At 25.3% G+C, this 22,158-nt stretch overlaps 1 protein-coding gene across 1 annotated transcript in view; it reads right to left on the reverse strand.

Annotated features, from left to right (window-relative positions):
• LOC132921121 (intraflagellar transport protein 172 homolog) overlaps positions 1–22,158 on the reverse strand; it is an 87,882-nt gene that overhangs the window by 784 nt on the left and 64,940 nt on the right. Inside the window, exons 24-30 of the mRNA XM_060983971.1 lie at positions 21,285–21,476; positions 20,624–20,741; positions 18,778–18,922; positions 17,959–18,166; positions 17,247–17,420; positions 15,496–15,702; positions 8,659–8,883 (exon numbers count right to left, since the gene is read on the reverse strand). Of these exons, the coding sequence (XP_060839954.1) occupies positions 8,659–8,883; positions 15,496–15,702; positions 17,247–17,420; positions 17,959–18,166; positions 18,778–18,922; positions 20,624–20,741; positions 21,285–21,476 (1,269 nt within the window). The remainder of the gene's footprint in view (positions 1–8,658; positions 8,884–15,495; positions 15,703–17,246; positions 17,421–17,958; positions 18,167–18,777; positions 18,923–20,623; positions 20,742–21,284; positions 21,477–22,158) is intronic.

The following is a 22,158-nucleotide window of genomic DNA, read 5'->3' on the forward strand; positions in this document are numbered from 1 at the left end:
TAATATGTGACATTGTGTAAGTATAGGTTTGTGTAATGTGAATATTATATAATAGTTTTTGGGGTTGACGTTGATTTGGACTTGATCCGAAAACAGTCGTGTGCTGTCGACTTTGTATCATTATGGTTAAGCACGCCCACAATAATACAATTTTACACCGGGAACGATTTCAAAATGTAATGGCTAAATCAGTTAGTATATATATTTGGTTTATTTGTGTTACGGTAAAGGTACATTAAGTATTTATATATAATAGCATTTTACATCATAATAAAATATTTTCATTCAGAAATATATTATTAACTATAATATTCTACAATATTGTGATATGAAATACGCGTGATATTAAATTATGTACAGTTAAATAAATCCCGGGGGTGTAATGGCCCCTTTGTCATTCTCTCTGCAGTTGGTGTCCTGTCTATATGTTATGTGGCGAGCATATCCACTAATACTATAGGCGAAAATAAACTATAATATAATTAGTTAAAAAAAAATACACGAGAATAAGTTAAATTAATTTGGTATACCTCAGTGGCGTTATTTTAGATTTTTAAATAGGTAACGCGGAGAGGTCGAACAAATTAAATTACAATACTAAACACGACGACTATTATGGTACTGAAAATTAAAAAAAAAAAATTATAAGGTGTTTCTTATAAACTAGGTTTATTTCATAGATAAATGTAAGAGTTATTGTTTTGGTTTTAAAATAAAAATTATTATGTCAGTTGATAAAAATTAGTATTAAAACGAACAAATAAAATTATATGCGATTATAATATTATGATGTTACTGTAAAAATGTCCATTTATTGTATCTTTGTAAGTACCTATATTTACTAAATGTGTAACAATATAATATCCGTGTCTTTGTTTGACAGAAAAAGTAGGTAGTATAATCAGCAGGTTATGTTTCTTCAAGCAACAAACACTCACTAAATCTTATACAGGTACACAGCCACATACGTATATAATATATAGGTATTCGAAATTAAAAAAACTATAGTAAAATGTGATTGTCCGCCGTCATATGACCACAATATTTATATAATATTATAATGCGATAAGCAATTCAATAAAGGAACACACATTTAGCTACCTACCTCTATATACAGTAGCGCCACGATAATCCAAACGGTTTCGAGTGTACATCACCCATTCGCCCACATTCTATTATTGTATTATTTGTACTTATATATAATTTAAAATAATTAAAACAATTTTAAGTTTAAAATGAAAGAATTTTGTAACAAAGTCATAGGTAATCCGAACGACCACTAAATTTATTATTTTATTGTTGATGTATAATTTCCTACTATTTACCTAATATTAAATTCTCTCAAAATTATAAAAATAACTAGGTATGTTCTTTCACCAACAACAGAGGCCTATATTGGAGTACATTTAAAATCGGACAGGAGAAAATTTCCATCTACCCCTCCCCCCCTAAAATTACGCCACTGGTCTTTGCGTATAACATTTTGAGGTGCTTTTAAGAGTATATCCCACCATTGTGTACGTTTATACGTTTACAGAATTTTATTCTAAAGTCCCAGTTATTATATTATAAGTTATTAATTCCATGCACCATATTATGTCTTAATAAACTAAACCGTATATAGTTTATATAATATAATGTAGCATTGACTACCCCGAAAGTGGGATTCATCGATAGACTTATTATAATGAATATTTTAAATCAAATTGATGTCATTACAGACTATGATTGCAAAGGACAAAAATATAGACCCTTCTGGAACGTTTAATGAAAATTATTTATTTATCTGTTTTTGGATGATGTTATGACCCACTATAGTTATATTCCTAACAATAATATTCCACCAATAACTGTTGGCGTGGATTTAAAACATGATTGTAATTAAATCGATAATAGCAGTTATTGGTTATGTATATACCTACGTATATTAAAATTAGCTTAATATTATAATATGCATAAATATAACTAACGTAATTTATATATAAGCCCTGTTTTTTTTTTATTATAAATTAATATACACCAATTAATCTCATTTAATTATAATTATTTAGTTATACGCCATCCTTTATCGACTATACCTACCTAACTTTATTATATCTACTATATAATATAAGTACAGTAACTTATAATACCTAAATTGATTTTATAATAAAGTTATTACACTGAAAACAAAATACACCGCAAATTCTGTATCCAATCTGCCACATGCAGATCTCCCATTTCAGACAGATTTGTCCACAAAACGAAGTGCACTACGGATACTGATAATTTGCCCGTGAACTGATTGAACCAAGGTACTAGGTAGTATGTCAAACCGAAACAGAGCGCCGTATTTTATATTTTCTGGGCGAAGTCGGATAATACAGCTTATTTAATAATATATATATATATATATATATATATATATATAAATTACATAACAATATAGTCCACAATACAGTAAAAGAAAATAGAAAATAAAAAAAATATTAATTACAAAAGACTTACATCAACCCTTTAAGAAGGAAACAAAAGTATGCGCTTATATACCATGTAATTATTACGATAACATTAAATACCATTAAAAATGTTTAATTAATTTTTATGACTATATCGCGATTAACAATGACATTTTGTAAGAGTTTCGGGTAATTTACCCTGGATTCTTATAACCACTCATTTTTTTGGAAAGTTCAATTGAAAATTGAATTCGTTAATTTTCATTTTAATATATTAAGGTTAAACATGTGAACGTGCTCAAAAGTTGTCAGTGCAATATGCAATATTTGAAATCCTCAGACCCACGTACTACATAGGTAAAACGCATTCAGGTTAAATAGTTTTTATGTTCTTTGAATAACCATTAGAATAAAATTGTCTATTACAAAAATTATAGGTAATGAATATTATTTTTGATAGTTTAAGATTTCGGTTTTATATTGTATTATTATTCTACTTTGTATTGACTGTAAAAATAAAAAACAAATTGTAAATTCTTAATGAGAATTTAATTGTTTTGGGTCAATATTTAGACATATCGATATGACATAGGTATCCTATTGAAAATATTATTGTCTATCATTTTTTTAATGTAGGTAATATTACATAAAAAAAAAAAAACGATTTTATGATAATGCGTTATATATATATATATATATGTTGCGCGTGGGCCTAAAATAGAAAACTAACAGTGAACTATATCCTCTTAAGAAAAAAGAACAACTTTCATTTTTATTTTTTTATTATTAGTTTATAAATATTATGAGAAAATTGAACGATAAGTTTCCCATTATCAATTTTAATTGAAGTTTATTGCTTTATGGTATGTAATAATTAAATTATACATAATAATAATAATTATTGTTTATATTATATGCAAATATGTACCATTATACTATTATTACCATTTACCATTGCAATAAAATGAGTTATAAAATAAAATACGTTACTTGAATAAATTACGAGTATAATCAGTCATTTATTGGAATACATATTATAATGTTATATTATTTTTTGTATTTATAAAATATTCAATCTATAGGTAACTCTAGGCATGTATGTATATGATAACAGGTAGGTACGTACCTAAATATAATTATGAAACATTTTGAAAAATATGCCGCCCGCTCCAGATAAAATTTAAAACTATGATATAATTTATTTGCATTACAAAAATTAATCAAAATAGTTTATCTACATTGAGGGGGGATGCCAGGGAGTCTTATAATGTAAATATGCATATTAATCTAAACACCGACCGTATATGATATGACTTGAATTATGTGTTCGAAAACCATTTTTAGGTTTATGTTATGTTAATATGTATTTCAAATGTCATTTTTAGGACATAGGTACATATTTATTGTTTACCAATTACGTTGTTTGTATATTATTTTTATAAATGTTTATATTTATTATTTTATCGGTGTATGTATTATCATTTTATGAAATTGTACATATATTATACATGTGTTATAATATAAGCATTTTATAAAATTATTCGAACCTTTGTATCTGGTATTCCCTTAGCTGCACGATAAAATATTATTATGATCATAAATATACATATGAAATCAAGTAGGGGAGGATAATTAAACATTTTACGTGAGCGCAAAATACGTTTAATGCAATTATTTCAAACCATAATTATTGTCATCATCAGCAGATCAATGAATAATATTATAATATGTGTAAACTTAAGTATTTCTACCGTAAAATTATTATAATTTATAACGTTTTTAATCGTAAGTATTAAACGTTTAATTAATTAATATTTTCTTGACGTAAGAAAAAATGAACATTTTTTTTCCTTATAATCAAATTTAACATTAACGAATAAGAGAGTAGGTATCATATACCTACCATATTATAATGTATATAATAAATAAGCATTGAAGTAATTATATACAATATATTACATATTGATTACATTATAATTATTCGTATGTATATAAGGTCGTAAGGGAACCTACATAACTCAAGTGATTTATGCTATAATTGCGTATTTAGGAATTTTTCACGGTTAGAGAGTTTCCGAAAATTTACTGGACAATGTTTTGTGGGGTGTCTTCACCCCAACCATAGATGAAAATAGGTGGATTGAGGGGATTAAGCGTCCAAAAATATATTTGGAAAATAAATTAAATACCTAGTCACGAAAAATATTATCTTCAATCCCAAAAATTGGCTAAGACGGTATACTGCAAAATTATTTCTAAAACGTTGGTCCTCCCAACATTAAAGAACATGTCGAAAATAAAGAGCATTATTATATATTACAAATATTACTATTTGTATATTAAAAATTTAAAAATCTAAAAATTTAAAAGAAAAAACATCTGAAAATAAATTTAAAAACAAATATATATACTTATTAAGTATGTAAATTAATGTAAACTTATATATCTATTATAATACGCAACTTAACAAATATACAGACTTATAAGTTTCTCTACTAACATAGAGAATCGTAAAGAAATTATACTCCCTCAAAGAAAAATATGGTCTTACGACATTTGAAATTTTATGTAAGTACAGATAATCTGATAAACGATAATTATAATAAGTGTCAAATAGTTTTTACAACACTCTTCATTCATTGTAGTATAACGAATAATGATAATTATGTTATCATTACTTTTTTTTATTTAGGGTCACAAAGCTGCATAATATACTGCGGGTGTTGCAGCAAAATGTTGCTGGACAAAATTTAACTCTATCGCAATAGCATCAGTGCTCGCCAAAGAAACATAATTTTACCACCACCAAAGCGCCTTTTTTATTTCTTTATCATCAATGATAATATTCATGCAATCAACATATTTGTATATATTATTTGTGCATTAACAAGTGACAAATGTATCGTGATATTACATTGAATATTGATGCGAAGGGGGGATCGGGATACAGACTCCCCCGCCGTAAATATGCCACTCCTACAATATTGTTACGCCTCTTGCGTGCTTTTATGTTGTAATATTACAATATTATACTATATAATTATAATTATTGATTGTTAAAAAATGTGTTTAACGGGACGTTTTCAATCTTTTTCAAAGTAATTTGAGATTTATAAAAAAAATATTTAAAATGACTTATATAACATAGTTTATAATATGACATTATTTTCTGAATGCCCAACCCTATGTATCTAAATTCTAAATACATTTCTTGTACGCTCCCATAACAAAATCTATAACGTATAGCCAGTAGGTATTAATATTATTGATTATTATTTAATATATTTTATTATACAATCTGGTATGAACTACATTATGGCCACTATGTCTATGATGTATTTACTGTTACGAAAATGGAATTTATGAAAATTGTATAGTCAATATTCATGTATACATATAGTACATACATATATTATAATATATGCATGCGCACGACAATGACAACGACAATTTAAAACTTACGAACAGAACGGGTTGGCGTTTGAATTGCAGTTGGCGAAACGTTGCATCTGTAGTGCGAATGGCAAATTCCCAAGAGCGAAAAAAGGAAATTTATGTACCTACCTATTTTTGTTTTTTGTTTTTCAGAAAAGTTCAAAAGTACTATCTACTTTTCACCATTTCAATTTTGATGAGACTTTAATCGTATTTTCAATTTTGTTCGGGTTATTACATTCTTTTATCAGCAGTAGTACTTAATATAATACTAGGTAGTATAAATACTTAACAATGAATTTTCAATCGGTTTTTTATTAGGTAGGTAAGTACGAACCTTACATACCTATGTGTACAAGTATGAAGTGTACAACTACAAACTACAGTAATTTCTATTAATTTACCAATTAATAATACTTAAGTGAACGTTTAATTATTTGATTCTAATTTATATTTTAACATTATTTTGGTAAATAACATTATAATAATAATTCTATTGTTTTAACGTTTTACGTCAGTTTAAAAGTATGAAAAACTCTGTTTGAGCCTACTTTCATTAAAAAAAAATGATGGTTTAGTGGAAGTACTCATATAGTATACATAATATAAATATATTTTAGATATTTTACGAGGTAACATTTTATAGCTCTCAACTAAACACACAGGACGATAAAAACCTTTTATAACTATTTATACAAGGTAAATTATAGTTTTTCTTTAACCTTTAAGCCTTAAAGCAAAACAGAATAGTTAACTAGTCCATCCTGTAGAAGTAATATTTTTATAAACATTTTTTTTTAAACTCAATTTAAAATTTAATGTTGTTAAGGAAAAATTACCTTTAAAAGAAACATTTACAACCACCCAGGGCCCAGGGGTACTACAATAATTAAACTTTTATGTTTACTATTTAATATATTTTGTTTTATTTATATGAAGTGAACTTTGGTGAGAAGTTTTTAATATTATCGTTCATTTAAAAAATATAACGATTGAATAATCGTAAAATTGGAAAAAAAATGTTTATGTAAAAGCTAGTAACGCTTAGTTAACGTCAATAACAACTTTTGTATGTTTTTGTATTGTAAAAACGATTGACATATTGGTAAAAAAAATATTTGTTCAAAGACCAAAATATCTTTGTAATATTTAATGATTTTTGTTCAGCTGTAAATGTATAGATACAATATAGAACTTTAGATACGTTTAGAATGCAATAAATTGTTTAATTGTTGTATCGAATATAAAATTTAAAAAAAAAATAATAATAATAAAAAATATAGGAACTAGGTACGGATACAATTTAACTTATAATCTAATGAAATACATCAAACAAGTGAATATTTTAATATTCGTGAAAAAATTCTAAATAGTTTATGTGATAAAATACATTTTGATTTATCTCAAGGTAACAATACAATTTTTTTTTAATGAATACATTTTTTTTATTTATTTGTTATTGAGAATATTAATTAAATTATTTTAAACTCTCATAAAAAAAGTATATCTTAATACTTAATAATATTTTAATATTTTATAAATTGTAATTATATACTAACGTTTATTCAGGTGGTTCAAAAAATAAAAACTGTAATTCATATCAACCCATGAATTTTAATCATTAATTTTTCGTAAGACATTCTTCTGCGCATATATTTTTTAATTTTTCTTTTTTATTTATTCGATTGCAATCGAACCTTAAGGTTTACGGCCCGTGAGATCGATACCCGTCCAAATGCGTGACACGAGACCTTATTAAAAAAAAAAGAAGTAAAACGATTTTTGAATGGCGGAGACAATACGACGATTGTCGTACTTTGGACACTGACAGCTAGTCGACTTACATACCGAGTTTTTATAGGCCACTTTATATTATTGCCTTTATTTCGCTTTTCCTATTTATTTTTTCTTTAACAGATTATTATTAAACAGAGCATGATGTTATTTCGTATGGGAAAAACTTCGTGTGACATGACAAATTGTTTTATAAATTAATATAGTATTAAAAACGCATACCACTTAAAATTAATAGAATATAAAAGTATATGTCCGATAACCTTATATAATAAATTGTAATACGGTTTTCTGTGATACCTATGGTGATAAAAGTGCACATTTTGGAAAATGAATCGAAACACGTAAAGAAACTGATTCAATAACAATTATGGTAGTGTTAAAATCAAATTATTTTATTGATTTAATATAAACGAGTGAGTCCTTTTTTTAAGAGATTACAATGTACTCGTAATTATAAAGCAAGTACAAAATAGACTAACTCAGTCAATTGAAGGTTTAGGACCATGGTCGACAGATCAATGTGACTTTAAAAAATTCGACTACTCATAGGTATCTAGTTAATAATTGTAACCCTTGTTATTTTGCCCAAGTGGAGTTGCGAAAGGTATAACAACTCGTAATTTGATCGAAGGTCATCGGGCTGAGTGGTACTATAAGACGTCACAATATATTCCTGTATATATGAAATATTCTAATTTGGTTAGTACGGATATAAAAGTGCTGATATTTAAAATGAAAAATAAAATAAAAAATGACTAAACATTGATTCGAAGAGATTTATTTTGAAAGAATATATAGATTTTATTAATAATACTATTAGTAGTATTAGTCTGTGTGTACAGTTCAGAAAAACTACTTTTCATACACAATTGTAGGTATGTACGGTGTTAAACGTATCAAATTGATAATCTCAACATTACAGATAATAATTAAAATACATTTAAGTGATTGTACACGGGTATAAATATATGAGTATTTGTTTTTTCACCTGACTGATGTCTCGGTCCATGGCGTTTGTTAGAATCCATTCCCTTACTAGTTCGTGTTGTTCGTTTTCAACGTGCATGGTTTGCGGTAGTGGTACATTGGTTGGGAAGTCTGTACCTTGCAAGTCTGTGTCGTCGATCATCTCGTTTTGACCATCTGCTATGGCATCAGTGATGTCCAAATAATGGTTCAGAAAAACGAATGCCTCCGCATTACGATTACCGTCCTGAAACGGAACGAATACATTTAAAGCACTTCGAGACGGGGAACATTTTTCGTATAATAAATAATTTTAATAATATAGTCATTGCGAGTTAACAAACCGAATGAAGATGTCATGACACAATTATATGATGATGATAATAATAATAATAACAATATGCTGTGTGTACGATGTACTTGAGCCAATAAGCATGTAATATTTTTAATTTAATATATTTTTATTGTAACTACAGCATCGCGGCCATTTGGGATTTTAGGAGTGTCACAGTTGTCTTTGAAATAAAGAATTAATTATTAACATTAAATAGATAAAAAAAAAAAAAATAGTTATGTCATATCTATTATAGTTTAATAGGTATTCAACTTATTAAACTTAGGGTATTATAAATATTACTTATAAAAGAGTTTAGAGGTGATGATGACATTTTTTAGTATTTTGATAAAAATGTTTGCTGCCAACCACAAATGTTTAGCAGTGCTTATACTGGTTAATCTTAGCTGTATTAATTATTTATAAAATAAATTTGCATTTTATTTATTCTACGCAAAATATGCATGATATATTTACACATATACGTATCTTATTGTGTAAGTACACAATAACTATGGTATAATGATAATTACTCAATAAGTAAATATTTTATACTATAAATATTCTCCAATTTATAAATTGTATTAAAATTACTTTCTGTTAAATCAATACATTTTAATTTAAGTTAATTTGAAAATATGATTTATAAATATAGTAAAATTGTATATTTAATTATTAATAGCGTTTATGTTAAATTTAAAACAATGAAAATACAATTTGTAGTTTTTGTTCTGGAAGTAAAGGTATTTTCCCATTTTTGCCTAGTGCATCTAGTAATAGTATACCTAGTAAGCAATTTGTTCATTATGAAAATCTACAGCTCAATCTGGTCCACTGACCTTTTGTTGACAGTAGCATTTTATTTAAAGGTTTTCATAATTTATTACGGAATTCTGTTACAATGCGTTTTATGTAAGGCGAATTCCACGTAAAAAGCACATTTTAGGTTATTATATATTTTTATCCATAAGGAGACTGATTGTGACATGACATAAGATAGATATGGACATTATAGTCGATACAGCCAAATGTAATCTAGTTATTGCGGTTATTACCTTGATATTATTTATAGTACATACTAATATACTATTATAATCAGACATTTTACATCCTTAATTTTTTTCGGTGCATGTGTTTTCTAACTTAATCTACATGCAGCATCTTGATAAGTTTACTACTCAGTCAATATTGAGAAGTAATATGGAGAAAAATATGAAATTAAATCAATCATTTGTTTTTGAAAATCTTGATTATTTTAGACTAAACTGAGCTGCGTTTAAAATAATTATTAAAATGCAACAATTTTCCAGTTGAAACCCAAGATACTAATTTTCAACCATTATTTTCCGGCTCACATTTATTAACTTGTAAATTCACAATAAAGTAATACAATAAATAATAATACATTTGTTAGTTCTGATTATAATATATTAATATAGATATAGCCAATATAGGTACGTGTTATTTTTATCGAATACATTATTTATACTTAATTTTCATTAAAAAAATTATTATAAACTTGCTTTTTGAGATAATATCATTCAAATATTTTGTAAATTGAAAAACTTATTTTCATTTTATTATGTGTTTCATGCTTATTAATGTAATGTTGATGAAGATTATTTGATAACAAATAAATGCATATTGGCGCATGAGAAATATTGAAGATGAGTGCTAAAAATGGGTTCTAAAATTATGTTTTAAAGCTAGGTGCCGATTAATTAGCGAACCTTTAAGGGAAATGAGATGAACATCATCGGTTAAAATCGGCCGTTGTTATTTTAGACACGAAACGGATAACGTTCATATACAGTATACAGCACTATACACAATACATATTTATATATTATATATACTCCTCGTATTATTATTATTATTACCGACCTACCCATCTACATTGTTTTCAAATGTATACGAATATTATATTATATACGTACAATATGTATACGGTACCTACTATTATTATTATTATACGCCACGTAGCCAATTTGTTGGTGCTAAATGTGCGGGGATTAATATTGTTATTTATTCAAGAAAATTACGTTTCCAGAGAGGGGACAACGTCTTTTGACTCGTAAAGTCGGGAGTTTTATGTAAAGAGATGATGTATCATAGAAAATAACATTTCATTGTATTACACACAAAGTAGGTAGGTAAATAAGTTAACGTTACCGACCGTGTCTCTCGCACAGTCGTTTTTTTTTCGTTAACCTTTCAACCCATGTAAAGCGGCACACCCTTCAACGTATCGTCCATGAGATAATGTATTTCACCTAACTAAATACATAAGTTACAAGTTTGTTTTTTAATTTTAGCACACTAATTTATTACCGCTGGGAGTGAAAAAGAAGTATTATTGTATACATATTATACCTTCTTTAGAACAATATGGTTATTTTGGATGTAATGATTTTTTTTCTTTAAATTGTTTAAGCACTGTCTTTTAGAATATTGAATAATAATACGCCATTTTAATTTTAGGATAGTTTTTTCACGTTAAGTTAAGTATTATGGTCTGTGTGAAGGACTAGCATGCAAACATTATTCTCATAAATAACATCAACGGTGTTATTAATTAGCCATTTAGTCAAAAGTTATCCGAATTCTTATCCGTTAAAATGTTTATAATAAACATAGTATGTGTCATGTGTGATTTAAATATTTTTACTACCGGAAGTGTTTATTAGTCGTTACAAGATTTATACAATTTATGTACAAAATGGCTGTCTAATATGTATACTAGGGAGGTAGGTACTTGCATTAATAATTGCAATTATTTAACGGTAAAATATCGTACTGTTTTGTTCCCGTGAAATAGATAAATAAATTATGCAATGAAAATTATTCAGTCATGTTACCTAACTAATAAGATAATATTATATCATTCGTCTTTAAAATGATTGAAATATTTTTAAATTTTTGCTTCATACTTTTTATGATGATAAATTGTTTTTAGGATATTATGTTTCACTACAATTAAATTATGAAGCATACATGTTTACAAATAATATTATGTAAATAAGACAAAGTATAACAAGTATTGTATTTTTTATTTTTTATAGGTCAATGTCTTTAAATCGATTACGAGTTTTGTTAAAAATGATCGCCAGATGGCTTATTATTGTTTTTACTATACAGCCAAAATTCGAAAATCGGGATTGGCTCCATTATTTGATATCAAAAATGATCATATTTTAGATTTTGAGCGGAAAAGATAATGTATTGATTTCACAATGATGTGTATTTTTTTTTGGTGTTATCACCTTATGGGGCTGTAAAAATGATTTAATTTTTAACTTTAAGAGTAATTTAAAGTAATACATTGAATTGTATTAGATTTATTTTAAGATATTATACCTATGAAAGTATTCAGACAATTTAAAACTTAAAAGTAAGATGGTATTGACTCAAAAGTTAAAACTAATAACAAATATACATTATTCTAATAATAAAATAAATGTAATGTTCTCGGAAAATATTAAATCAACCTCCCATAATATCAAATAGTATAATGAATTATTTTAATAGAAATATCAGTAAACAAATCATGAAATATACTTCGTGATGATCTTTCTTCAGAATCATTTTTTGTATTCAACAATATATAAATCATTGAATTAAAATTTAACATATCCATTATAGTGACCAACTTCTAATGTATAGTAGAGCGCCAGAGCAGTAAATCGACGCACCTCAGAATATCACGAGGGGCTCCGTATGTCTCCGATCTCATTTCATTATTTCAATGAAAGATTTATATCCTAATACTTGTTACTTATTTTCTCATAATAATCAAAAGATCAAAAAAAAAAATATATAAAATAAAAATTTATTTTAAAGTTATGACATAAAAAAAAATAAGCAAATCGATCTAAGATGATTGAAAATCCGCTATCCTTATTTATTAATGGTATGCATTAAATCAATTCAAACTAGTTGATTTACATAAAAATGGGCTGAAATCTTTTTCACTAAGTCTACTTTTTAGAAATGCTGATAATAAATTATATACGAAAATATCACCGGTAAAGTATTTTAAAAAGTGGTCGAGTTGATTCACAAATTTTTCAAAACATTTTTATAAAATCTCTTAAAAATTCCAATTTAATATTATGCCTTTTGTGTAATATTTTAATATAATTATATATATTATATTGTATGTTAAATTACGTAATAAGGTATTGAAAATACAAATTTAGTGGATTAACATATATTTTTTTGGTGATTATTATATTTGTATGAAAAGTTTACAATTATAAAGTATTAAAAAATACTATAAATTTAAATATGTAGTATACTAATAAAAACTTTTTATTCTTATTATCTCATGCGGAATAAATCTAAACATTGCTACTAGTAAAATGTTATATAATATTAAACATAACAAGTGTATGTTGAATTCATTATTATGACGATGTAACTTGGCATATATTTTAAGAAAAATGTATTTGGTATGTCGCTATGATATTCAATGGCACAAAAAAAGTAAAACTTTTCCATATTAATAAATATTATAATAATACGAATTTTCATCTACCTAGCATAATAATAATTGTATATTTTGAGTTTTAACTTTTATAAAATGTATTTACTGATATGCTATGTTTATAAAATTTGTATAATTGAGAATTGTATAGATACGTGGGGTTACGATGTAGAAAAAAAGTCCTAGACGTTCCGTTTCAAAATACTTGAAATACATTATTGTGCAATGCGTATAAAGAGCAAAGAGTTGTCTACCCCGTTGACTGTTGTCATCAATTCCAAGTTTAGTACTTTCTGCTTTTTCTACTTATTTAAATTTTGTAGAATATATATATTTTTTAAATTTATTTTTACCACTAACGTTATTGTATTAACTACTAATACTTTTAGGTTTTTGTTTATGAAAAAGTTTTTAACGGAGTGATTTTAAGTTAAAATAAACTCTAAGTTATTAAATAGATAAAAATAATTTTTAATACTTAGTATAATATACGTGTTTGTGCTTAAGCCTTTTAATCACCTTAATGTTTAGTTTAAAAAAGTTTTTTAGTGTATTTATGAATTTATGATATTTTATTCTTCACTTAAGGTACCTAGCAATTAATTTAATGTGAAAGTATAATAATATTGTAAAGGTGATTTATTTTCAATGATGAAAAAAATAATATTATTTATGCACTACCTACCTACAATTACTTTTAACCAAAAAAGTATTTTATAATAATATTAGCATTAACAAAATGCATATTTGAAGTTAGACGGCTTCTATTTAGAGCATTATTTTATTCAAAACTTTATTAAAATAGTAATAAAAGATCATATTGTGTTTATTAAAACATAATATAATATTCATAGTCAAATTATTTTTCTTTCAAAATAATGTGTTTCAAAATGTATTTTTTAAATTTAAAATTACTGAAGTAGGTATATAGATATAACATAAATTATTGTTTTAAAATAAAAACTTAATGATAATTTATTGAAATGATTAAACGAATAATAGAACTATATAATATAAGGTATTGTATTTCTATCATACACACAAGATTAATTAATGCCTATTTTAAACAAACAAATAATATTATTAACTTTAATTTAATTTATACATAATATATATAATTTTTAAATTTAATTAATATACTAATTATTGTGAATAATTATAATGTCATGTTAAATGATTACCCTTAAATGATTCTTTAATCTATTTTATAGACAAATAAATAACATTTGTATAGTTAAATACGATTAATTATAATGTTTTTGACATTCAAACTTACCATAATTTGTAATTGTTTAATACGATAAACAAAATATTATCTGTTAATTATTAAAATTATTTGATATAGTAGATTTATATTATGTTGTTTACTCTTGATATACAGTGTAAGACTACTCAAAAAGGAATTTTTAATGTTCTCATTTAGAGATCTTTCTAGATATATGATATATATATATTACACATGTAGATAAATGATTCTCGTTCGTTATCTTGTATTCTCTTTATGATTATAAACCTGACCTTTGATTTTGAATACTATATTAATTACTTCGAATATCACGTTACACCTCCTTTTCTTATTAATATAACGTCTAATATGTACGAAGGACATAGTGAAAGCTGTAATTATCTAGTGAGCAGTGGCTTATAGTTATTTTGAATACAAATAATATGACGTAAATAAAGCTCAAAAATGTTTTTATTTTAATGCAACGTGACAATTGAATATCTAAAATATATCATAATAATAGTCTTAGATTTTATTTAAATGATTTTATGTAAAACCATGATAGTCGCAAAAACCACATTATTTGATTTTAAGTATATAATTTTTTCAGTAATACTTCTCCTTATAGTTAAAAAGAATATCACTAACTTGTATAATGATATTAATAATATAATACTTTACCAGTTTAAATTGTAATTTGATTAAAATAATCACGAGTGTTATAATTTCTTCAATCCTCAGAATTTGAGCAAATACACACTTAATATTATATTGTAATTATCATTACCCCATTGTTTAATTGGTCTTTACATACGCGAACTGAAATTCCTGCTTCGTAGTATCCTTTATCTGCTGGAATAATATCCGTGTATCTTAAAAGAGCAACCAACAATTTCACAACCAATGCGCTGAGTGACGATATTTCACCAAAAGCACATCGCATGGCGTATAAATGAGATATGAACATGTACTTTTCGAACTCTTTCCAAATTTCTGAATTTGGTTGATTGGTATTCTCCATCTAAAAAAAAATATTATATTATATATTACTAATATTGCTTAACGCAGATATTTTTCAAGCATTTGTATGTACATTGTGTTGCGAATTAATCAATAATGTACTGTTTATTTTCGAAAATAAGAATTATTCGATGAAACCAATGTATACTAGATCGGCTAATATATTTAACTATACTTTATAATATGTGGTTTTTTTTAAAAATATATGAAATTACTATTAAGCAGCTATTGTGCTGCAGAGTAAATATTAAACTATTTGAAATATACATACGACAATAATACTAGCTAAATAATTATGCAAAAGTTATTTAAAAAACAGTAAAGTTGTGAATTTATAACTGAAACTTTTAAATTGTTATATGTTTTGACATAGAAATAATAATAAATAAACTATATACATTTGAATTCATATTATAACTCCATCTACTTATACATATTTTTTAGAAATACCTCTCTGAAAAAAAATATATAGAGATCTAATAAAATGAAAATATGTATTACCGGCATTACCACATAAAGAGTGTAAATTCATAGAATACAAGTCTATACTCGTACATTTGAAGTTGAAATTATTATATTATGATCTTTGTATTTTTTGTTTTTTTTTTTTTTATTCAAATTCAGTTGGATCTGTATTGCAATCGAGATCAATTTGAAAATACATATTGTGAAACAAAGGCCTTGAATTATTTATGAACTTTGGGAGATCAAAATTCCCATGAGAATAGGGTCTGTTTTGTAAAGATGGTACCTTTTTACAACGTGCAGCATAATATTTATAGGTATTGTTAACTGCTATCATCGCAAGACTATATGCAAAACCGTTTACGTTAACACATTATATTATGTGTTATAAATTGTAATGAAGTAATAGATGAAAACATATATTTAAATAAATGTAATATATACTAAATATTTTAACGCAATGATTTAGTTAAATTAACAACAAAAAAGTATAGTAAGTTATTTAAATAAATTCCATTAGATTGAATTAAAGTCAATAAATATCAGCAAATTATAATTTATCATAGTTATTGATATAAGTATTTTTTTAGGAGTATTTTAATTTTTTTAGTTACATTAAAAATAAAGATATTAATGAATATCAAAATGTTATTATGTTTTGATAAAGCGTAGTATTATGTGTTTAAGAATGCTATTAAAAAAAAAAAAGTATATAACAATGCCTCAATATATTATTAATAATAATAAAATAATAGCTACTAAAAATAGATCTTACGAAACAAAAGTATAACTTGTACATACATTTAAATATTTAATTAAGATTCTTTAATATCTATTGGCATTGTTTTAGTTTGAAGATGAGGTATATACTATTTAAATAAGAACGTAAGAAATTATATAATTGTATTAACTATTTTTTGATATAATAATGTTTGATTATAAATGTGGTTTATTAAAAAAAACTAATTTAATGCGATTTATTCGTGCTTGGACGTTTGCATTGGTTAACTCACTAAAATGAAAAAAAAATACACTGAAATAAATCAATAGTAATAATATTGTGTAATGTTGATTTTATACCAATTTGAAAAACATATCTCTCAGCTTGGCCCAGATATCGTAGCTTTCTACTTTGTCCATCTCTCGTTTACTGAATACATCTAATGCTATACGTCTGTATATATTGAAATTCTGAGGAAAGGCTGGTACGTCATACTGTGTATATAAGTTCAATGCTTCAAAAGCATTACCTTCCTGAAAAGGAAATACACATTTTGTTCATTGATATGTATATAATTTTAAGTTAGATACATTTTGTATTCTTCCCACACAGCTACATTAAATTTAATATTGCAATTATTTAATCAAAATTGTCACGAAAGCAAATTGTAACTAATAGCCATTAACATCAATCTTGTTTTCGAGTTTAATACAAACAAATAACATACATAAATTAACCAATATATGATTATAGATTTTAATTAAAAATAATCATAAATCCATAAATAAATGAAGATATAAACAATTACATTATTAGTAATATTTCAAAAACGTATGGTACTATAATAATATTTTGAATTTTTTCTTATTTTAGTGTTCTACCATTTAAATGCAGGTACTGTAATTTTATAATATTATATTTTTATTTTTACTGAAATATTTTAATGTTTATTTTTTTTATATTCTTCAACATGATTTGATACTATTTTATAAACAGTAAAGCAACTGGATTGGGTATTACTTCGGTTGACATGTATAACTATAGAATAAGTTTAATCTAAACCTATTTTACCCTAAGCAAGTCTGTGACATATAATGCAATATATTTGTGAAGAACAACTTGTCCGTGTGGTCGGGCGACGTCCAAGCATTTGGACCATTTGCCCTGGGCTGATAACATGTCTAGCGCCTCTTCCACATCCATGTCAGCCAACAACTGTTCTGGTTTTCCTTCCCTTTTAAGACTATCTTTATAACACTCCGAAACATATCTCTCAAATCTGAAAATCAAATAATGCGTTTCGCTTAATTTATTTTTATGATATAATTAATTTAAGTTGTTTGGTTTGATATTAATTCAATTTATTTTAAATTGAAAAATAAAATACAATTAGAAATGAATTACATTTGTGTTTGATGCTAATGACTATACTACTATAGTCTTGACTCTTGGAACATATTAAAAAATTGTCTGAAATGCATATATCATACTTTTATTGTCAAACAGTTAAGTCTTATAAGATTTACTTAATTGCTAAGTAATAAGAATTGTTAAATATTCAATGTTTACGGGATGAAATTAAAAAAATATCAAAATATTTGTTATTTTAAGAATGTTATAAATCAATATAACATTTTAAAATATAATTTTATGCCTATGATAATATTATCAAAATATGTTATTTTTACCTTGCATTTTTCTTAGAGATATAGATATTAATAAACTTACTTAATAAAAATAGGTACGTTTTGAATCATATTTTGTAATTTTATTAGATTTTGCGATATACTTATATATTTGATGAATCGATAGTTGTGGTTCATTGAAAAAAGATTGACACTTTGACAGATTAAAGATAATTAATATGTCAATAAATATAATTCAACTTACGAAGAATCTAGTTCAGAAGATAGTTTTCTGGCTTTAGACCAATAATCACCAGCAATGAATGCATCTATTGCTTCTTTCATCATATCGGCACATACAAACACTTTAGCTGCTAATAAGTATTCTTCGTATTCTATTAAACGTGGTCCTGTAAAAAATCGTTTGGTAGTGATAACAATATAATTCAAACATAAATTACTAAAAATGACATACTTCTTTATCGATAAATGTATTATAATCTTGCATATTTAATAACAAAATAAGACAAAAATATATGATAATAGTTTAATTTTAAGTGACCCACTTTACGTGTTACATTAATTTTCTGTTTGTATTTTTAAAATATCAATTTAAAAATGGTATTTGTGTATTATAAAAATGTTAGATAAATAATATACAATTGTATAAAGATGAAAAATAAATAATAATTATAATTTGTATGTATTGTTATTAGATTAACTGAACACAATTTTAATTTTGTTGCCAAATAATAGAAATTCAACCCAAATTACTTCACTAAATTTCGGTGTTTTACCTTTCAAGATTCAACATATGATAATACCATGTACATTATACTCAGGAAAATAATAATTTAAACACTGAAATGTATGCCATAACGATATAGATTATTAGCAAAAGAAATAAATATTTTTTTAAAAATTATTTTAAATATTTATTTATTGGAATTTTCTTCTTAGGATATTATTATTGAATTTTATCAATTTCCTAGACGACACGTATTTTTATCTCTAGTTATACAACCAACGATGATAGTACCTACAGCAAATCTATTTTATGTATTTACTATTAGTCCATCGAATTTGAATTCAATAAAATTTACCGAAAACATTCCAACATAAAATAATATTACATTTAATTTAATTATGGTATAAAACATAATGAATAAACAAGCATTGTTCCAGAAAATTGTTTTACATTGTGTATACATTGTATGCATTAACAATGCTTTATTATTAAAGAGTGGAATTACCGTTATAATATTATTGTTTAAAATTATCCATAAAGCAGTTTTACAGTTGTTATATACAGATTTTAGGCAAAAATACACGTATTATTTGTGTATCTATAATATTACTTTGAATGTTTAACGCTGACTGACACTTCCAAACGAATTGCCATCATTCCGCCACTTTGTACACGGTCGGTATCAGCTGGCAGCTCGTCGAAAATTAAATTATTAGCTGACCCGTACAAAGCTTTCACACATTATAACTAGTACGTTTAACTGAATTATAAAAAGTGGTAATCTGTCATTTTGCTGATGTAATCCAATAAGATTAACGTTATTAAATCTTCAATTTATTTCCATTAATATGTATCGAAAAAGCTTTATTTCAAGCTAGAAAATCTCCAGAAGAGGCAGTGGAGGTACCGTGTAATAAATTGCGTGTCAAAATCGATATAGAAAATATTCATCATTCTCCTTTGTAATTTCTAGCATTGGAAAAGGATAATGGGATTAATGATAACACTCAATTTATTTTACGAAGAGAAGACGGTGTTTCAACGAAGTTTGTATTAAAATATTAAATTACTCGTTAGCTGAATATAAATTGTATGATATTGTGTTTGTTTGAACGAGTGAAAATAATAATAATATATTTACCTAATTGTTGTATTTGTATTCATACCTAAATATATTTAAATCAGTGACGTTTTAATATTTAAGTACATTTTTCATTATGTGTTAAATTTAACTATTTAAACGACAATACATTTCAAGATTTAAACCATAAATTTCTAAAATCAAAAACTTCATAATTCATACAGTATATGATAGAGTAAATAAAATTTAAAAAAACTTGTAATACAACCTTTTGGAACTTACCTAATTTTTTAGCAGCGTCCACACACTCTCCGCCATCTAAGTATTTTAATGTCATTCGCGTCGCTTCGTTGAGCGTTTTTGATATAATACGGTCGTCTTTACAGTTGGTTGAAGTGACCTTTTCACACATATAAATATCTATTAATACAGTCTATGGATAAAATTTAAAGAGATAACTCAATTGGAAAAATTCTCAAATGTTTGCTTTTGTTGAATATTCCCATACATAAATGTATTTTTAATCAAATATTTCAAAAAACTAAAAATGTTCTTTACGTCTATGATAATATTTTATAATAATATAATGCTTAGTGTTATATAAGTACTTGAATTAATTCTACATGTTTAAAAAGTTTATAGTAGGTATTTAACAATACATTTTTTATTCACGTTATACTCCATTGGGTCTATAAAAAAAAAAAAAAATATATAATATAGATTATGAATTCGTCACGTCGTTTAACATATAAGTGACTTTGGTGTGGAGGATAATGCATTCAAAAAAATATTAGAAAACATTTTTATCAAAATATTTACCAGTGAAAATTAAAGAAAATAAAAACAACATTTACACATTTTGCTAACTAAATAGTTTAGAATATCTATAAATTATAATATAATAGAGTAAAAAATTAATATATAATGATTTCATTGAGTATACCTTGAGCAAACAATCCACAGCTGTTTTGAACTCTCCATTTTGCTCCCACTGGCTGGCTTGCGCGAACAGACTGTTAATGTCTCTGGTCACTCGAGCGCCGCACTCTCTGTCGTATTCTGCTTGCACCTCATCTACTTTGGCTGGCAAGTATTCACGACACGACTTCAATGCTTCAACCCACATCCCTTTTTCCTGTAACACCATTATTTTATTTACATACATTTTTTTTGTTTCTATACTATTAATTTCTTTTTAAATAAACTTTATCTAAACACCTATATAATTTTAAAATTTTTAGATAATAGTTATTACACTTATTACAATTGTGTGTATACTTATGTTATTTTGAAATAACCGAGTGTTATCAAAGTCACTATAATTATAGGAAAAAAATATATTAAAAGAGAGAAAATAAGCTAACTAAGTTTGAAACACTATGTATTATGTATGTAGGCACAGAAAACATTGACGATCAACGGGTCCCAAGAGGGCAAGAGATAGGTATTAATTGAAATATTCTAATGAATAAGTTAGTTCAAAGACTAAAATTATTTTTATTTTCATTTCTTTCATAAATTCATCTAATTGAATTAAAATACTTACTTCTCATGTCACGTAAAATATATTAACCTTTAATCGAGGTTTCGTATTTTATCTTGTAACGATAATTATATTTAAAGTTATATCTGCTTAACCAGTGTTAACTTTAAAAGATAAAAATGCTAAGCAATATCGAATTAAAGAAGATTAAAATATAATAATTTATTTAATGATGTATATATATAATGTATATTTAACTGAATTGCTTGGATCCATAATCATGAAATTAATATTGTTAAATGTATGGTATTATTATATGTATGCATTAAAATTA

Source organism: Rhopalosiphum padi, chromosome 2, assembly GCF_020882245.1.
Source record: "Rhopalosiphum padi isolate XX-2018 chromosome 2, ASM2088224v1, whole genome shotgun sequence".
NCBI lineage: Eukaryota > Metazoa > Arthropoda > Insecta > Hemiptera > Aphididae > Rhopalosiphum > Rhopalosiphum padi.